Source organism: Mixophyes fleayi, chromosome 4, assembly GCF_038048845.1.
Source record: "Mixophyes fleayi isolate aMixFle1 chromosome 4, aMixFle1.hap1, whole genome shotgun sequence".
Lineage (NCBI taxonomy): Eukaryota > Metazoa > Chordata > Amphibia > Anura > Limnodynastidae > Mixophyes > Mixophyes fleayi.
In genome coordinates this window covers 219,763,106-219,783,383 of record NC_134405.1, presented here as the reverse complement: position 1 = coordinate 219,783,383, position 20,278 = coordinate 219,763,106, and the positions used below count along the sequence as shown (strand labels likewise).

At 42.6% G+C, this 20,278-nt stretch overlaps 1 protein-coding gene across 1 annotated transcript in view; it reads left to right on the top strand.

The window, feature by feature from the left end:
- Positions 1-20,278, top strand: part of LOC142150074 (uncharacterized) — a 124,665-nt gene that overhangs the window by 59,367 nt on the left and 45,020 nt on the right. Inside the window, exon 13 of the mRNA XM_075205318.1 lies at positions 733-810. Coding sequence (XP_075061419.1) covers positions 733-810 — 78 coding nt within the window. The remainder of the gene's footprint in view (positions 1-732; positions 811-20,278) is intronic.

Genomic DNA, 20,278 nt, shown 5'->3' with positions numbered 1-20,278 from the left:
ATACTAGACATTCCGTCATTCAAACAGCTCATTTTATTCTATAAATGCTTCAGAAGGTGTGGTCACAATCCCAGGGGAAAAACAGGTCTATCCTGAGCATCCTTGGGTGAAAGTGCCATCACTTGCTACTGAGGAATATTCCTTCCAACTGGACTTTATTTGGGGCTATAGTAGCCGGGTAGGGAGTCACACTTAGGAATAGTAAATGTAAAACTATCACAACAATTTATTATAGAAAACATGTCAACCAACACAATACTAAATTTGATAATAAAGCACAAAAACCTGTGTCCACAGACTGGGCCATTACATACAAGAGGAGACAGAGGTATGTGTGATTGTACCTGGTCAAAACTAATTTGTTGTATGTGCACATAAGAACTCTTATAGATGATGAAATTGCTTTTAATCTTTTAAAATAGGCATTTCAAGATTTCAGTTTTGTCCAATGTGATGTCTCTTTGTTTTATATAGAGAATTTATGGTTTAACATTGACTTTTATCTTCAATAGTATTTTTATTAGTTTTCAAAATTTAAGGTATACAAAAAGTAAAGAAGGAGGGTGGAAGTGAAGGACAAAAAAAATGAGAAGGGGGGGGGTACATAGTGGGGTAGAACATATCAAACAGTACAATATTAGTAATACACTCAATATGAATAGCCAAAAACCTTGTAAGCCACTTATTAACATTGACTTTTATTTTGCTTTATTCATATGTGTACCTACACAGGGAAAATAAGGTTCACAAACTCAGTTTCCTGATAACCACTGGTTTGAATGTGAACATCTGTGATGAAAAAGGAAACAGGTAAGAATTAACCATAGCTCATTGTGCAAACTGATATTACTTCGCTTCTCTATACAATATTAAGAGGTGCGAAATGCAAATTAATACGATGGGATTAATATATACAGATGTAGCACACCACAAATTGTCTCCTAATGCTGGGTGATTTCATTATTCTTATGTCACAGCATAATATTGAAATTCCCTGCAATACATATTTCTGCCAGTTTCAGAGAATTGTTCTACGCATGTTAAATGAATGAAAAATATGCAGCACATGCACACTGTTTTTATGTTCAGATTCTTTCCTAAATTAATGAATCAGCAGCATTTGTGATCTGAGTGGAGGTAATTGTCAATCAATTGTAGAAAGTACAGCTTAATAGTGGAGAACTGAAAGTGATTGAAAGTTACCTCCTCAGACCACCGATGCTGCCAAAAAGAAATAACTAAAATCCGGACAACAAGTCTGTATCCTACCACCAACCCTTAGCCTGGACTGGTTTTCAATACAACAGGGAGACCATAAGCACGGGTTTTAGTTTATTCTTCCAGACATACCTTCCCTCACAGACCTGCAAACTGATATATTGTGCTTGGACTTATGAAGGCAGTGGAGGTCATTTAAAATGTGCAAGATGGCTGCTCCTCATTGCTGTGCTTTATTATTTCAGCAAAAATTCATAGATTGCTTGTATTTGTGGAGGAGTAGAAGTTTACACAGGTAGTGTGGAGGAATTGGGCGGATTATAGGTATTCCTAACGGAAGCTCCAAGGAGGTGTACTGGTGACTTCATTATACAGGGACGACTCCAGATGTCCCATTCTTATTAATTAATCTCATCTAAATGGTTGGAAGAGCCCAAGCAATTTTCACTTCATAACTGTTAGACTCTGTAAGGGTGGCGTGAGATCCTGTAAGGAGTCGCATCAGTGCTTTAGGCGCTGCAGCTCAGTCTTTGCAGTCTCCCCACATCCCGGCCATAGCTATGATGACCAGGACGTTACTTACCCCTTCATCACCAGGGCAATGTCCAGGAGGCTTGTCTAATCTGTGCCGTGTCTCAGTAGTTAGGGTAATTTATTTATTTACTCCTGTGCTGTAAATTGTGTATGCTGAGAACTTGGCTTCTGATTGGCCGGTATGTGTATTTAAGGCAGGGAAGGATTAGCCTCCATGCCGGTTATAGCGCTCAGTATTTTGTTAGCTGACCTACTTCCTTATAGTCTTCTGACTCCTGATTGAATTACTGTTACTGACCTTTGGCTAGATCTGGACCCTGATTGTTTGCTGATTGCCCTGACCTCTGGCTTGTTACCTGGATATTCTGGCTCACTGCCAGCGCTGACAATTTGCCTGTTTCTGACCACATTAATTGCTACTGATCCTTGACCTTGTCCTGTTTCTGACTATCCACTACCATCCTGTGTACTGCCTATTTCCTTGCTGCACTGTTACTCATAAGCTTACACTACACTAGAGTTTAAGACATCTGAGTACTTGTGAGCGTGACAAGCTCTATGGGAAAGGCGGCGGCTATTAGCGAAAACCTCTATTCCTGGTTCTGCAAGCTTATGATAATAGACTGTGTTCTGACAGTCAGACTGGTTTCTCCATTTGGTATCAGTTGCTCTGAAGATCTGGAAAACTTCTGTTGATCAAGGAAGTAGTGTGTCATGGGCACTAGGAGTTGCTACCCGAGTTTCACCAGATGGTACTCTGCTGGAGAGGCGGGGATATGGCACGCACCTCAAAGCAGGCAGGTGAATAATTGGAGCGACACAACAGCAGGAGAGTAGAGATAGTCTGAGGCAATCAACGACTTGGAGCTGTAAACTGGAGACTGAAGATAATGTAGACATGAGGAGTGGACGTGGATAGGTGAGGGTAAGTAGAGGAGGAGTCAGTGGTCTGCGTACAGCAAGTTGTACCACTGCTCTGATGGGAAGAATAGGATTGGTGCAGGTAGGTAGCAGGGTAGTCGGTGGTCTGCGTGCAGCAAGTTGTACCACCATTATGGTGAGGAAACGGATCCAGGTGTAGGTAGGTAGCAGGGTAGTCAGTGGTCTGCGAGTAGCAAGTTGTACCACCGCTGTGATAGGAGGACTTGTCCAGGTGCAGGTATGTAGCAGGGAAGTCAGTGGTCTGCGTGCAGCAAGTTGTACCACTGCTGTGGAGGGAGTGAGGACTTGTCCAGGTGCAGGAGAGTGAAGTAGAAAGGCAAACTGTGGCTGTATGGGAACAACGCGAGTATAGCAATGTCTTGGAAGGCACAATGAATAGTCTGTATATATAGTTGGTGCCTTGCAGTGAGGAAAAGCTGAACACAGCAGTTTATGCACAATGACGCCAAGTAGTAGCGTGAGTAGGTAACGAGCTTGAGTGACAGCAGTCTTAACTGGAACAAAGCGGAAACACAGTCTATATGGGTACCTGTACCCTGCGCAATAAACAATAATGGATGCAACTGGTATGTGAGTAGCATAGATAATAGTCAATAGTAGTAACGCATACCCAGTTCTGTAGATCCGGAATCAGCTGGGAGATGAAGCGTTGTAGCGGTATGGGAACCGCCGCTGAGTTGAGCAGGGAAGCAGCGTGGAAGCTGTAACACGATCAGCAGTATGTCAGCGTTGGAACGGTCAGAGGATCGCTGCTGAGTGGAGCCAGGAGCAGCGTGGAAGCTGTGACACGATCAGCGGGATGATAGTGTTGTAGCAGTGTGGGAACCGCCGCCGAGTTGAACCAGGGAGCAGCGTGGAAGCTGTAGTAAGAACAATCTGCACACAGTTTGGAAACTGTATAACGAGTAAAGCTGGAAGCAGTTTGGGATCTGCACACACCTATAGAAGTTCACTGGGAATGAGACTTCAAGATCAGGCCCCTACCTAAGGTTGCAGGTGCCTCAAATAGGGTGAGGTGATAGATCTGTCAATCACCTCCATGGACAGGTGAAGCTACTAGCATGCGCAGATGGCAGGATAGCGAGCGGCCACGATTCCACACAGGTGTAGCGAGAAAAGATGGAGGACCTCGCACCAGAGTAGAGGCACTCACGGTCTGGTGAGTGACAGTACCCCCCCTTTTAAAGGTGGGCACAGAACACTTGGAACCGGGTTTGCCCGGAAATTTTAAATAGAATTTTTTAAGCAGGCCTGGAGCGTTGAGGTCATCAGCACGAATCCATGAGCGTTCTTCAGGACCAAATCCCTTCCAATGAACGAGGAATCGGAGAGTTCCTCGCAAAATTTTAGCATCCAGGATCTGAGAGATCTCGAACTCCTCTTCTTGGTGAATCCGTACTGGTTTAGGTACAGAAGGAGGAGCAGAAAAGCGATTGATCACAAGAGGTTTGAGCAGGGAGACATGGAAGGCATTGAAGATCCGGAGGTTCTTTGGTAAAAGTAGCTTGAAGCATATTGGATTTTTGACTTGAGTGATCTTGTATGGCCCGATGAGGCGTGGCGCAAACTTCATGGACGGAACCTTCAAGCGGATATTTTTTGTAGAAAGCCATACACGGTCTCCAAGCTTGAGTGGTGGAATGGCTCGCCTTTTTTTATCTGCGAAGAATTTGTATCTGGCTGATGCTTCCTTCAGGGAAGATCTCACCTGAGTCCAGATGGTTTTAAAGTTTTGACAGAGTCTTTCCACCGCAGGGAATTGGGTGGGAGGGAGGGCAGGAAACTCTGGGAGAGACGGATGGTGACCGTAAACCACGAAAAAAGGAGTTTTTGTTGAATACTCATGGTACATGTATTGTGGGCAAACTCAGCGCACGGGAGTAATTCTACCCAGTTATCTTGATTGGCTGAGGAAAAGATTCTTATGAAGGTCTCGAGATCTTTATTGACCCTCTCGGTCTGGCCGTTTGATTGGGGATGGTAAGACGATGATAGAGACAGTCGGATACCCAAGTTCTTGCAAAGGGCTCACCAGAATCTGGAGATGAACTGTACCCCTCTATCGGACACAATCTTGGACGGACAGCCGTGAATCCGAAAGATCTCCTTAACAAAATGGTCAGCCAAGGTAGAAGAAGATGGTAATCCGGTTAGCGGGACGAAGTGAACCATCTTGGAGAATCTATCCACCACTACCCAGATGGTATTACATCTCTTGCTAAGAGGTAGTTCGGTGACAAAGTCCATGCTTATATGGGTCCAAGGTTTAGTAGGAATAGGTAGTGGTTGAAGCAATCCCGCTGGTGTTCTGCGGGAAGACTTAAATTGAGAGCAGATCTCGCAAGCGGCCACGAACTCTCTGACATCCTTTCTGATAGAAGGCCACCAATAACTCCGGGAAAGGATCTCAAAAGTCTTTCGTTCACCAGAATGTCCAGAGAACCGTGAAGAATGGTACCATGATAATATTTTCTTGCGTAGAGATGGAGGAACAAGAGTTTTCCCAAACGGTAGCATATTGTTGGATGAAGTGGCCAACGTCACACATTTGGGATCCAGTATAGGGTGATCGGAAGAATCCAAGGTGTCAGAAGGAGGGGCAAATGCTCGGGATAAAGCATCTGCTTTCCTGTTCTTTGCAGCAGGTTTGAACGTTATAATGAGTTCGAAGCGAGAAAAGAAAAGTGACCACCTCGCCTGTCGAGGGTTTAGACATTGGGCTGACTGTAAATAGAGGAGATTTTTGTGGTCGGTGAAGATGGTTACAGGAAAATGAGCCCCCTCCAGTAAATATCTCCACTGCGACTTTTATTGCCAACAGTTCTTTGTCACCGATGGTGTAGTTCTTCTCCGCTGGTAGCAGACCCCGGGAGTAGAAGGCACAAGGATGGAACTTCTGTTGCTCAGATCTTTGGGAGAGAATAGCTCCTAGTCTGACATTGGAGGCGTCTACCTCGAGAAACAAAGGAAGGTTTACATCGGGCTGCCGAAGAACAGGAGCGGTAGAAAATGCTTCTTTAAGGCTTTGGAAAGCTTGAAGGGCCTCAGAGGACCAGTGTTTAGTATTGGCGCCCTTCTTGGTCAGGGCCACAATAGGAGAAGCAATAGCTGAGAAATTTAAAATAAAACGTCTATAATAATTGGCAAAGCCTAGGAAGCGTTGTATAGCCCTGAGAGTAGTTGGCTGGGTAAAAGTAGAACGGCATTAACTTTATCCGGATCCATCTCCAGTCCTACTCCGGATACGATGTATCCCAAGAATGGAATTTGGGATAAGTCAAAGGAGCATTTCTCTAATTTGCAGAATAGTAGGTTCTTCCGTAGCCTGGAGAGAACCTCTGCCACATGTTGATGGTGGGAGGACAGGTCTTGAGAGAAGATTAAAATATCGTCCAGATAGACTACAACGCATACGTATAACAGGTCCCGGAAGATCTCGTTCACGAATCCTTGAAAGACAGCAGGGGCATTACACAGTCTAAAAGGCATCACCAGATATTCGTAATGTCCATCCCTGGTATTAAACGCTGTCTTCCATTCGTCACCTGACTTGATCCGGATTAGATTGTAAGCGCCACGGAGATCAAGTTTGGTGAACATCCGGGCACCCTTGATACGGTCGAAGAGTACGGTGATAAGTGGAATCGGGTATCGGTTTTTAACGGTAATGGCATTGAGCCCCCAATAGTCAATGCAAGGTCTTAATGTACCATCTTTTTAACGAAAAAGAACCCCGCTCCATCGGGAGAGCTGGAAGGACGGATGAATCCGCAATGTAGATTGTCCTTGATGTATTCAGACATAGCCTGAGTCTCTGGCACAGAGAGAGGATATACACGTCCCCTGGGAGGGTTTTTGCCAGGTAGCAGGTCTATGGGACAATCCCATGCCCGATGAGGTGGCAGGCGTTCAGACCGCGCTTTATCGAACACGTCAGTGAACGGGGTGTACTGTGGAGGAAGGCCTGGAGGCCCAGGTGTTAAAGAAGATTTATTGATCTTAAGTGGAACCACTCGGGTTAGACATCTGTGATGACAATCCGGACCCCAGGATGTGACTTGGGGAGTATTCCAATCAATTTGTGGTGAGTGAAGCTAAAGCCATGGAAGGCCAAAGACGATGGGACTGGTAGTAACTGGAAGAATCAGAAACGAGATTTTCTCTTGGTGTAGCACTCCGACTTGGAGGATCAACGGAGACGTACAGTGAGTGATAAGTCCATTGACAATGTGAGAACCGTCTATAGCGGTGACAACTATGGCGGTTTTTAAGGGGACCACTGGTAAGGACCACTGGTTGACTAGAGCACTGGAAATGAAGTTGCCGGCAGCGCCGGAGTCCAGGAGTGCTTGGGAACTAAAGGATTTGGAGGAAAACAGAATGGTCACATCAAAAGCACACACCTTGACATCCATAGAAGATAGAGAGGAATCCAGGGCCCCTAACCTTACCTCTCCAGAACAGGTTAGGGCCTGGCATTTCCCGACTTTTTGGGGCATGAGTTCAAGCTGTGAGACGGGTCAGCACAATAGATGCAGAGTCTATTTTTAATTTGTCGATCCCTTTCTTGAGATGTTAATTTTGAGCGGCCTACCTCCATGGGTTCCACTGGAGGCGGAGACTGACGAATTGGAGGTGATGAAGTAGAGGACCCTTTAGGGGTGCTGGTTCTTTCAGACTCTCTCTCACGGAATCTCATATCTACCCTATGACATAAGGAAATTAGGTCGTCCAAGGAGGATGGTAACTCTTGTGTGGTCAGAGCGTCCTTGATCTTGTCTGCTAGACCCTGCCAGAAGGCAGCTATAAGGGCCTCGGTGTTCCACTGCAGTTCAGAGGCAAGTATTCGAAACTGAATAACGTACTGAGCCACAGAGCGTGATCCTTGGCGAAGTCGGAGGATGCTAGAAGCCGCTGAAACAACGCGGCCAGGTTCGTCGAAGATCTTTTGAAAAGTGGAGATGAACAGTGCACTATCCTCCAATAAGGGGTCATTTTTTTCCCACATGGGGGAAGCCCACGCCAGAGCCTGTCCGGAAAACAAGGAAATGAGGTAGGCCACTTTGGCACGATGAGTGGAAAAATGATGAGGTTGAAGTTCGAAATGAAGAGAGCATTGATTAAGGAACCCTCTACAAGTTTTTGGGTCTCCGTCATATTTTGAGGGAGTAGGCAGGTGTAGCGTGGAAGCTGTAGACACTTGGGATGGCACTGGGGGGGAAGATGGTGCTGGAGGTTCAACAGTCGCTGAAACATTTTGTGGAGGGACTGCTCGGGTGGCCAGCGTTTGGAAACACTGAAACAGATGTTGCTGCCGGGCATCCTGTTGTTCTACCCGAGTAATCAAATGCTGCAGCATCTCCTTAGTTGTTGGTTCCAATCCTGGGTCTGTCATGGCCTGATCTTACTGTCACTGGCACTAGGAGTTGCTACCCGAGTTTCACCAGATGGTACTCTGCTGGAGAGGCGGGGATATGGCACGCACCTCAAAGCAGGCAGGTGAATGATTGGAGCGACACAACAGCAGGAGAGTAGAGATAGTCTGAGGCAATCAACGACTTGGAGCTGTAAACTGGAGACTGAAGATAATGTAGACACGAGGAGTGGACGTGGATAGGTGAGGGTAAGTAGAGGAGGAGTCAGTGGTCTGCGTACAGCAAGTTGTACCACTGCTCTGATGGGAAGAATAGGATTGGTGCAGGTAGGTAGCAGGGTAGTCGGTGGTCTGCGTGCAGCAAGTTGTACCACCGCTATGGTAAGGAAACGGATCCAGGTGTAGGTAGGTAGCAGGGTAGTCAGTGGTCTGCGAGTAGCAAGTTGTACCACTGCTGTGATAGGAGGACTTGTCCAGGTGCAGTTATGTAGCAGGGAAGTCAGTGGTCTGCGTGCAGCAAGTTGTACCACTGCTGTGGAGGGAGTGAGGACTTGTCCAGGTGCAGGAGAGTGAAGTAGAAAGGCAAACTGTGGCTGTATGGGAACAGCGCGAGTATAGCAATGTCTTGGAAGGCACAATGAATAGTCTGTATATATAGTTGGTGCCTTGCAGTGAGGAGAAGCTGAACACAGCAGTTTATGCACAATGACGCCAAGTAGTAGCGTGAGTAGGTAACGAGCTTGAGTGACAGCAGTCCTAACTGGAGCAAAGCGGAAACACAGTCTATATGGGTACCTGTACCCTGCGCAATAAACAATAATGGATGCAACTGGTATGTGAGTAGCATAGATAATAGTCAATAGTAGTAACGCATACCCAGTTGTGTAGATCTGGAATCAGCTGGGAGATGAAGCGTTGTAGCGGTATGGGAACCGCCGCTGAGTTGAGCAGGGAAGCAGCGTGGAAGCTGTAACACGATCAGCAGTATGTCAGCGTTGGAACGGTCAGAGGACCGCTGCTGAGTGGAGCCAAGAGCAGCGTGGAAGCTGTGACACGATCAGCGGTGTGATAGTGTTGTAGCGGTGTGGGAACCGCCGCCGAGTTGAACCAGGGAGCAGCGTGGAAGCTGTAGTAAGAACAATCTGCACACAGTTTGGAAACTGTATAACGAGTAAAGCTGGAAGCAGTTTGGGATCTGCACACACCTATAGAAGTTCACTGGGAATGAGACTTCAAGATCAGGCCCCTACCTAAGGTTGCAGGTGCCTCAAATAGGGTGAGGTGATTGATCTGTCAATCACCTCCATGGACAGGTGAAGCTACTAGCGAGACCTGCGCATGCGCAGATGGCAGGATAGCGTGCGGCCACGATTCCACACAGGTGTAGCGAGAAAAGATGGAGGACCTCGCACCAGAGTAGAGGCACTCACGGTCTGGTGAGTGACATAGTGTTCTCAAGCTTCCTTTAGTTTCTTTCTAGCATTGCCAGGACTGCGTCCAGTGTGACCAATGAAACGTTCTGTCCTGGAAGCGTTACAAGAGATGTTATAAGAGGGAATCCCTGAAACTAACACTTTGTAACATTATTGAGCTCTTGCTTGCAATCTACCATACCTATTATCTTGAGTTTCTGTATTAACATGCTCCTGTGTTTCAAACCTTGGCCACTTAGATGCTGTCAATTCTGGTTTGCCCTTTGAGTCCTGTTACTAATTGCCCCTTATACTGAAATCCACTACTGATGCCAACCATGGTCTGCCTGACCATGTTAACTTATGGACTCCACAGCTCTTCTTTCACTTCCCAGCCATGGCAATCCTTTCCAGCATCACGTTTTCTGCTAAACCCAGTGCAAATGCTGCCATGGAGTATTTCAAGGAAAGGAAATTAACAGTGAGTATAATTCTCCATTTTCAAATGATCTTAAACTTTGTGCAGGCCGGCACCAATAGCATATGTGCCCAGTTTACTTCAGGCACATGTCACAGACATTTATGTCCCACTTGTACCCATGTTTTTATTTATTTATTTTATGTGCAACACATGCTTTCACTATTAGGTTTCAAAAGAACTTAAAAAAACGTACAGCAGAAACAACTCTCCTCTCATGTGCAGAAAAGAAAGTTTTGTTCAGACACGCACAAAAAGCATATATGCCAAGTGATGAAGAAAGCATCAATCAGCATCAGAGTGTGCAATCACAAACAGTCAATCACAAGTGGTTTGCTAGTGCTGGAGACTGTCATCATTATCTGCTGTTTGCACCTGCCTCTGACCACCCGCAAATAATATGGCTGTCTATGGTGTATACATGTCTTTTTCCCGATTATCGATTTGCAATTGTGCAAACATGCTCTATCTGAACATGACATATATTATAACACTCCCCATTCCACTTTGCCTTTCAGGAGCAGGTTTACGTAACTGGCAAAATCACACAAGTCCGCATTGGCTCATTTGCAATCTGGGCATTCTCAGAGCAATTTCACTCAAGATGCGTTATGCAACCTGGCATTGTACTCACTCTGCATCAGCCTGACATATGTATTTCTTCAAGGATAATCTGAAATTTTGATTACTTGGAAATTAACACATTTGGTCAGTGCTCATGATCTTGAGGACAGTCACAAACTATGACAGAAATGTGTCGATCGCCATCAAAAAATATCTTAGATTGTACTTTTACTTCAACTTCCCAGTCCAGGAAGTTATCGCATTATTTATAGTGTTATACAGAATTACATATAAATTATACTATACACTGATTATGCTTATTAAGCTGTACAGTGCTAGAAATACAACATTTCATTTTTCAACTTTTTTCAATAAATTATTTACTACAGAAAATGGAAGGACAATGCAAATTCAGTGTCATCTGTAACAATTTCCAAAACAGAGAATAATATATTTTGGATAACAAAAAAAAACAAATAAAAGAAAACCTGGGAGGGAGGGGGATCTTAAAGTAGTTTTTACAGCATGCAGACATGTAACAGGAGGGGGAGGCTTCTGAGTGTTTCCCACCTGGTTGATTCTTTAGGATAAAGTCTTTGGGCCTGATTCAGTAAGGAAAGTAAGGAAAAAATAATGAGTATGTTTTCTCCTGGACAAAACCATGTTACAATCAGGGCTGCCAAGAGGAATTCAGGGCCCTGGTACAGCAACTTCATGGGGCCCCCCCATTGTAGTGGAGCAGTGAATTTTTTTTGTGCAAAAGGTGGGAGTGGTCATACAAAGTGGGAGTGGTCATACAATTGGGGGCATGGCTATGCATCATTGGGCGCATGGCTACCAGGTTAAAAGCAGTAGCCCACCCTCCTACCGAAAAAACCCTGCATTGCTACGTACACCATTGGCAAAAGGGTGCAGTGCCCGCTTGCCGGAGCATTACATATGTCCCAGCAGTCCTGACTTTCAGGACAGCAGGACAGTAAACTAAAAACATCTTTTTCAGTTTAAGATATGCAGATGTTATAATGAAAAAGACAAATAAAGTTATGCATCATGCCACCAATTTATGTATTTGCAATTACACTGCATATGTAAATATTCATAATTGTGAAGGCTTAATGGACATGTGCCAGAGGGTCTCAATTTAACAAGTGTCAATAAAGACCCTAAACACTTTCATTAGAAATAGTAAATCAGGGTATTTGTGGGTTGACTAACTTTATAGACTTAACTAATATCCTTCTCTCTGAAAATCTAATTAAAAGCAATTAAAGTCTTTTGGGAAAAGTCAAGACAAAGTGTGAATGTTTGGGCACTTGTTAAACTGTATTGTATATCATAGATTTCACACATTCTACTTTCAACCTAAAAACAGCTTGCTTTGTAGAGAATGTGTCAAGGATCCTCATTACCTCCAATCTGGTCCATTCTCACTTGCATGCAATTTATTGCAAATCAAAGCAGGACATCTGAGACAGGCAGAGTGTGTGTGCCACCTTCTGTGGGGTCAATGTTCTGGGCAGTGAGACAACCTGCACAGCTTCTGCATTCTGTAAATGTGTAGGGCTGAGGGCACAGGAGCCTGGTCACCCTGGTAATGAGAGGGTTAAGGTGAAGAGTCTGCAAACTGAGGCTGCGATTCACAGCTCTGGTTGTGTGCATTATACAAATGTTTGTTTGTCTTCAGACCACTTTCCTCCACATAAACCTATTTTTACACCTGTTGAAATAGCTGTGCGCAACATCTTCTAGTTTTACTCACATCAGCAGATGTCCCCAGCTTTCAGCCCGCACCGAAAGCCAACCTCGTGACTCGCAATACTTATAGGCGCTGTCACAGGCTGCAGTAAACAAGCAGAACGAGAAAGTCACGCGAGAGCAAAGCAAGGCACTCTCGCGTAATGTCATCGCATCGGCGTATACATCCTGCCTATAGTACCACTGTTCCCCCAAAGAGTGCTCTCTTACCTGCCAGAACTGCTTCGTTACTCCAGGATGAATAATACCTGCCTCTGGGCTACAAAAGCCTTCTTTTCCCAGCAGTCTTGGCCAGGTCATCTGTTACCATTACCTGTGTTGCTGTTCCTGTGTTCTCTCCTGATTGATCTCCTGCAATTAACCTCTGCCCATCCCTCTGTTTTTGCACCTCTGCCTGTGACCCCTGACTCGACTTGTCTGTGACTCTGTATCTGATTTCAGCTCTCCAGTGTTTCTGCATTATCCTGCTGCAGATTATTACCAACAATACCTGCTTTCAGCTTCCTAGTGTTACAGAGGACTAACCTGTTGCAGATTTTTACCAGCAATCTTTACTACTTTGTGGTAAAGTATTGCAGATCATCGCATCCTGTGTCTGTTACCTGCAGACCATCGCACCTTGTGTGTTATCTCCACTACTTCGTGGTAAAGTCCTGCAGACCATCATATTCAGCATCTGAGTTCTTTTGCTATTTCTGCCATACCCTACCATACTGCATCCTGAAACCTGTGTAACCGGTGTTAAATAAAAAACACTTTGTTAACTATGCTCTCTCTGTGATTTCCTATTGGGAATCCTGACAAGCTGGTGCTGAGATCTACAGAGCGTGACCCCCCCATGCCCGGTATTAGCGCATACTCTGTGAAAACCCTTTGATGCTTCACTACGCATGCGCCACTCCCCCATGCTTGTTTCAACAAAAGAAAAATTTCAGTGCGGTTGGGCTTGCAAGGTGCCCATTAAGCATGATGCCCTCCTTCCACACTTAATGGCCATCCCTGGGGATTAGAGACTGTCAGCAGACTGGTATAACCACCTTAGCTCACAGTGAAGACCGTTTGGAAACAACATTTTAATATCTTTAAAACCTTGAGGACATTGAGCTAGGGAGAAATTCATACTTACAAAGCTAGATTATTTTTTATCAGTTTCATCTGCAGGTCAAAGTTCCAAGCAAGTAAAATATCAAGTGCTGAAATACATCCATGTCAAAATATAAAAGTAAGCAGGAGTGAGCCACGTATCACTCTTTTATCTCTAAGATCGGTTATATTGAAAAAGTCTTACAAAACCTCCTGAATGCCAAGATGAAAGAGATGTCAAACTGTGGAAATTGCTCACAGATTGCCATGCTGTACCGTATGGAAGAGGAACTCTTGTTTTAACACAAACTGTATGATAAACCTGTATATGTATCAAACTAGGCTATTTGGTACTATGCATATACTGTATAGTGCAGTGGATTAAAATGACTGTTCTTGATATAATGCTGCAAGGTCCTTTTATTTGTGGATTAACAAAAGTGAAACTGAAAAATGTGTTGATAATTGCTGGGAGTACATTAATATTATCTGTAAACATTAAAGACTATGGGACGTAAAGAAGTGCCACAATGAAACACAGGTCCAAATTTTTTTATCAGAGAGCGGACATATATCTGTCCAGATTCATCTCATATGTGAAACACCCTACAGACATTTGCACAATTGCATAATTTGCTACAGTGAGTATATTTTCACATTGTTTTTGCACGCCACAGACCACAAATTAGTATTACAGCTTCTGTTAGGTAGTTAAGACTGGAGTTAAGCCTTCCTAGAGACTGTTATTAAAGGGTGCTGAGAGAGGGTTTGAGACCCAAATATATTCCTATAATAAATATACAATTATCTGGATATAATTAAAATTGACCCACACTTTAATTTTTATAATGATAATATTATTGTTTTGCGGAAGTGCCATTTAGAGGACTAGGTGATTTATTTATTTAAAGTCATTCACTGTAACTGTATTCTCCAATCACATTACCTCCAATTTAGGAAGATTAGTAGAAGCTATTCAGACATACAAGTAACTGCTACTCTCATCTACATCAGATACATTCGATTTCAGTTACCTAAAACAGAATCTTAACACATCATTTACACAAGAAACATAAAAGATTACTTTATTTAGCAAGTAACTATCTGCTCCCTTAGTAAGTTTGTGTTTATAATGACTGATTTCCCATAAGGGAACAAACATAATTAAAAATAAATACCATATGCTAAGTGATTAAAAGAAATAAAAATAATTCAATCTGATTTGGAAAAAAAATGAAGGAGATAATTTCTTAACAGGTCACTAAACGTCTCCATTATTGTAAAAAGTTCATCTCTAGAGTTGCGCACTAATAGCTGCTGGTAAGCTGGATGTAATAGCAGCAGGCTTCCAATTAGAATCACTTTATATTGGATCTATTAGTACTAGAAATAGAGGAGAACTGGTAAGAGTTGAGAACTATCCTATATTAATACATAAAAATGTGTTGAAAAAGTAAAAAATAAAATCGTATGCTTTCGTTTTTTAAAATCTTAAGTCATAAAATAAATAAAATAAATTAAACCCAATAAATCAACTAATACACAAAAGATTTACTTTTCAATAATTTATTGATACAAATTATCCAACATTAAATTTCTTTATCGTAATAAGTATGTGAACCTATGCTTTTATTAACTGGTGTGACCTACTGACCAGCAATGAATTTAATCAAACATTTATGGTAATTGTTTATCAGTCCTGTACATCTTTTTGCAGAATGTTCATAGGCTTTTTTGCATGAACATTTCACATCGATTTCAAGATACCCTGACATTCTCCAGTAGAAGTTGCTGGTTCAAATCAGAATTCATAGTTCCATCAATGGTGACAAGTTGTCCTGGGCAGAAAGACAGCCCCAAAACATGACACTGCCACCGTTGTTTTTCATAGATGGGATGAGGTTCTTATGTTAGAATCACAAATGATAGGCTAGGCATCTCTCACTGCTGTACAGGGGAAATATGAACTCCCCAATAAACACACTATATAGAGAAAAGAATAAAGGACAGTGCAGACAGAAGTCATTAACTCGATCACAAATTGACACAGATGATAGAATAAGTAAATACAACTTATTACACAATCCGTGTCATCTATTTTTTTATCTGATTAAATTACTGAAGGGCAAAGAAACGCGTCACTTTTCGATCACAATATTCTTCACAATATTCTGCACATAGGTGGTTTCAGTGACATCCATCTTCTTTATTGAGGGATTGTGACTTATTGTTTGAGTTCACATTATCAGTAACATCATAGCTGCTGCAGAATTCCATCTGATTAGCACTAGGTATGTGACTCAAGAAGATTGATTCACCATCATTTCCCCTACTACATCCGTTTACCTATCGGAGTCACTGCTTAGTTGGAATTCTTATAAGTTGGAGGTCCTGCTATAAGATCTACACATTGCACACAGACTGTGGCCTGGGGTGTCAGGTGGGATGAGTTGCCAGCTTTGGGCGATTAGTGCAGTCGGAGAGGACCACTGTTATCTCTACCTTTTCTGTTTCCAGTGACAGTTTGTTCAAGTGCATAGCCATAAACATCGTGTGAGGGTTGGAGTCGTGACTCAAATAGCAAAAATATACGTGTGATTGTTACTAGTCAGTACACAGCATTGCATATTTTTATTACTATTTATAAATAGATGATATAGATTGTGTAATAAAATGTATTTACTTATTTTATCATCTGTGTTGGTGTCAATTTGTGTTAGAAGTAGAGACTTCGCTCAGCGCTGTACTTTTTTCTTTTCCATGATATTAGCCTGTGCAAGAAAGGCCTGCAGATCATTTGACATTACCTTGGGGTTCTTTGTGATATCTCAGAATATTATATGCCTTTCTCTGGGCAGAGTAACAATGGTGTTCAATTTTCTTCATTTGTACACTGTCTGCTTGACAGTGGATTGTTCAAGCCAAAAGTCTTTAGAAATCCTTTTGCAACTTATCTAGCCTGATGAGCAGCAACAATTCTTTTTCTGATGTCCTCAGAAATCCCCTTCGATCGAGGCATGGCATACGTTCACAAACCTGTGTACTGAAGACCAATCTTTGGTAGTGAAGACTCAGGTTTACGTTTTTAAATAGAGCAGAGCCAACCAAACTCATATCTAATTGTCACCCCATTGTCAAACACTCCTGACTCTAATTACCCTCTTAATTGAACTGATAATCCTAGAGGTTCACATACTTTTTCAGAGAAAGAAATTTAATGTTGGAAAATTTTGATCAGTAAATGAAAGAAAAAATATATCATTATGTGTGTTATTTGATTTATTAGGCTCTCTTTATCTATTTTTGTGACTTAGATAAAGTTCTGAACATAATCAAGGACATACAGTATTTATGCAGAAATTCAGAAAATTCTAAAGAAATCATAAACTTTATAGCACCATTGTATCTCTTCTCTTGTACTTAGTAGATATATTTTGTATACAGCTATATACATATTTAAGTAAATTAAGGATTTTGTAATATTTGTATTTAAAAACTTTAGTAGTAATTTTATTATATATTTTAGTACATCATAAAATCTACAGAAACTGAGAACATGCATAGGGAAAAAAGGTTGGATAAAATGAAAGTGGATGGAGGGAATGCATCACTACTTTTAAATATAATTTATTTATTTAATTGTATTACGAATATGGTATATCATTCAGACATATTGAGGATAATGAAATTTAAAGTAATACATTATTAATTAGTCTGTGCTTTCTACACTCTTTACCTCACTGTCAATGCTTTTTTTTATGATAATTGATCCCTTTGATCATATTTAATTTACTGTCTAATGAAAAATATATATGGAAGTGTGCAAAGCAACGAGTAGTTGGCAAACACTAACTACACATGTAATTACAGCTTTATATAGATTGTTTACTTACTGCACCTGGTCAAATTTCTATAGAGTGCAAAAAATACTGTAGGATTTACAGAGTTAGAAACTGATAAAAGTAAAGTTATAGTCATGTTCTAAAGCATGTCATATTTTTCTAAACCTGGTAAAGCTCTTGTCTCTTCCCGTTTCTAACACAATGTAAATTAAACTACATAAGTTGGTGTATAGCTCTTTGTTTTAGTTCTATACTTTAATTTAGTATTGAAAATACAATATAGTTGTATTATTCATTTTGATCTTCTGTACTCACCTAGAGTGCGTACTGCAAGATATTCAGGCAGCCAACAATTAGCAGGTCTTCCTTTGAAATTGCAATTACATGTTGACAACTAAGTTCATATTCTTTACATGCACTTAATTTAGCTGTAGACTTTTTTTAACCAGGGGTCTAGTAAATATTTCATACTGCTGTGATAACTTCTAAATATCTGATGGTTTCTAGGCAGACTTAAATCTCTAAAATTCTGATTGGCTAGGAGCAAAAGTATACATAAAATGTAGAGCTTCCATTTCAGGGAGGAATATACCAGAATTTATCAAGTTTCCTCTTATAAGATGATCATTTTTCAGGCATGGAAAATTAAAACATCACTATAAACCACATAGGAATAGAGACATTACTCAGTCTGCATGTCTAAAAATGTAGTTGATTTTTCTCACTGACTGAGAACGTGTAGTAGTGCCCCATTGTTTTTCTTTTATAATTCTTTATTTTGAGTGGTCAAACAGGCAAATACAAGGAACATGTCTGTAAAGCTATAGTGCAAACATGGAGCAACAAAAACAATACAAAAAGATTGGCACATTGCGTCCAGAAGAAACTTATGATGAACAATGACCAATTTTTAAGGTTTTATATATGGTATCAAACAAAAAATTCACCGTAGAGAAAATGGAAGGGGGGGGGGGGGGGGGGCGCCAGTTGGGTCAGAGAAGGGAGGGTGGGTTGACCACAAAGAAGGGAAAAGGGAAATGTGAGCACTTGGAGGGTGGAGAGTGTATAATTATCCCAGAGAAGTGGAGGAGGATAGTATAGCAGTGTAGAGAGAGACCACACTCACCGCACATGGGTCCTCGTGCAAAAGCTAAGGGTCGGAGGGGGGCATGATTTTTGCAAACTGCCATGGGGCCCATACTTTGGTCAAAACATAGCCCTTATTGTGAAGGTAGTGGGTACCACAGGAAGTAACTAATTTGAAAAAATTCAAAAGGGCTAAGTATCCGAGATGGGGAGCGATGTTTGATTTCCGCTAGTAGGAGCCATTGGCCATGTTCGGAAAGTCTGTCAGGAATTTGAGGCCAACTCAGGTCCAGAGATGAACTCTAGTGACAGAGAGTATAAACAGGGTTGTGCCAAATGGGTGTTAGGGGGGATAGGGCTGTGGTGAGTTTCAGTTTAAAGGAGTGAGAGTCTGAGAGCTTAATGTCAAAATTAATTGTGTGAAGCATTTTTAAGGCAGGGAGGGGGGGGGTGGTGGTGCATAAGGGGAAAGCCCCAAAGGGAAATAGGGGATTAAGATCGGGCAAAGTGGTATAAGATGGCTCTATATCGACCCAAGAGGTGGAACCTAACGGGGCATATGAGGTGACAATTTCAGAGAAATGGGAGGCCAAGAAGTACAACTTAATATCAATGAGGCCCCTATCATCGCCAACAATTTAATTTTTCAGGACATTTGCTAAAATTCGTGGGGGTCAGGGATTCCATATAAAACAGATGAGGGCTTTCTGAAAATTAGCAAGGGAAGCGGGGAATGCGAAAGGCAATTGTCACTCACCGGACCGTGAGTGCCTCTACGCTGGTGCGTGGCTCCCTAGCCTTCCTGCCGGCACCTATCTTGAACCGCGGCCGTCCGCCATCCTGAGGGACTGCGCATGTGCAGCACCCAAGAACTCTTGTGACTGTTGCTTTTAATCTAATTGGTTGATCAGGCAACTCTCCCTATTTAAGGCACCTGTGCTCATTACCTCATTGCCTGATCTTAAATCTCATTCCCTGTGAGTCTCTGAAGGTGTCTCCTGTGTTCTACTAGTGTCTTCAGTTTCCTGCTGATTCCTGTTCTACTCATCGCTGGTCTCCATACCTGCTACTGTCTCCTGTGTACTACTAGTGTCTTCAGTTCCTGTGGATTCCCTGTGCTACTCATCGCTGGTTTCCATACCTGCTACAGTCTCCTGTTTCCTGCCTGTGTCCTCAGCTGGACTCTGATTACCGGATCTACTCATCTGTGGTTCCTACACTCGTCTCTGCCGTTCAGCGTCTCTGCAGTCCCTGCATCTTCCTGTGGACAGACTGTTCTACTGGATAGCGGTTTGCCTATCTGTTATTGACTTTCTACGTTTACTCTGCATATCCGCTAGGACAAGTTTCCACTCTCAGCAGCGGTATCCATACCCGCTATAGACTGTTATTGTTACGCTGCATATCTGTTTGGAATTAACCGTACTACTCAGTCGTTATATGCATAATTGTGATTGACTATCCTTTATTGGCCTGCATATCTGTGCTGAGCAAGTCTCTACCAAGCAGCGCCACATCCCGTTATAGACTTTGCTGGATACGCTGCATATCTATTGGGATCAAGTTCCTCTGTGCTCTCAGTGTCTGCATCCTATTATCCTTTGTATGCCTCCACTCATCGACACCTGTACACATCCTCACCTATTAAGCAGTGGTACAACTTGCTGTACGCAGACCACTGACTTCCCCGCTACCTACCTGCACCTGGACAAGTCTTCTCACCATAAGCAGTGGTACAACTTGCTGTACGCAGACCACTGACTTCCCCGCTACCTACCTGCACCTGGACAAGTCTTCTCACCAAAGCAGTGGTACAACTTGCTGTACGCAGACCACTGACTTTCATACTATCTCCCAGCATCTGCTCACGTCTATCCTGATCTCCGTGTTCAAATCTGCCTTTCCACTATATCAGCTAGTCGCTGACTCATTGACCAAGATTGCTGCAAGTCACTGACTTTCCTATTCTTTACTGGCATTCTCTCTCCAT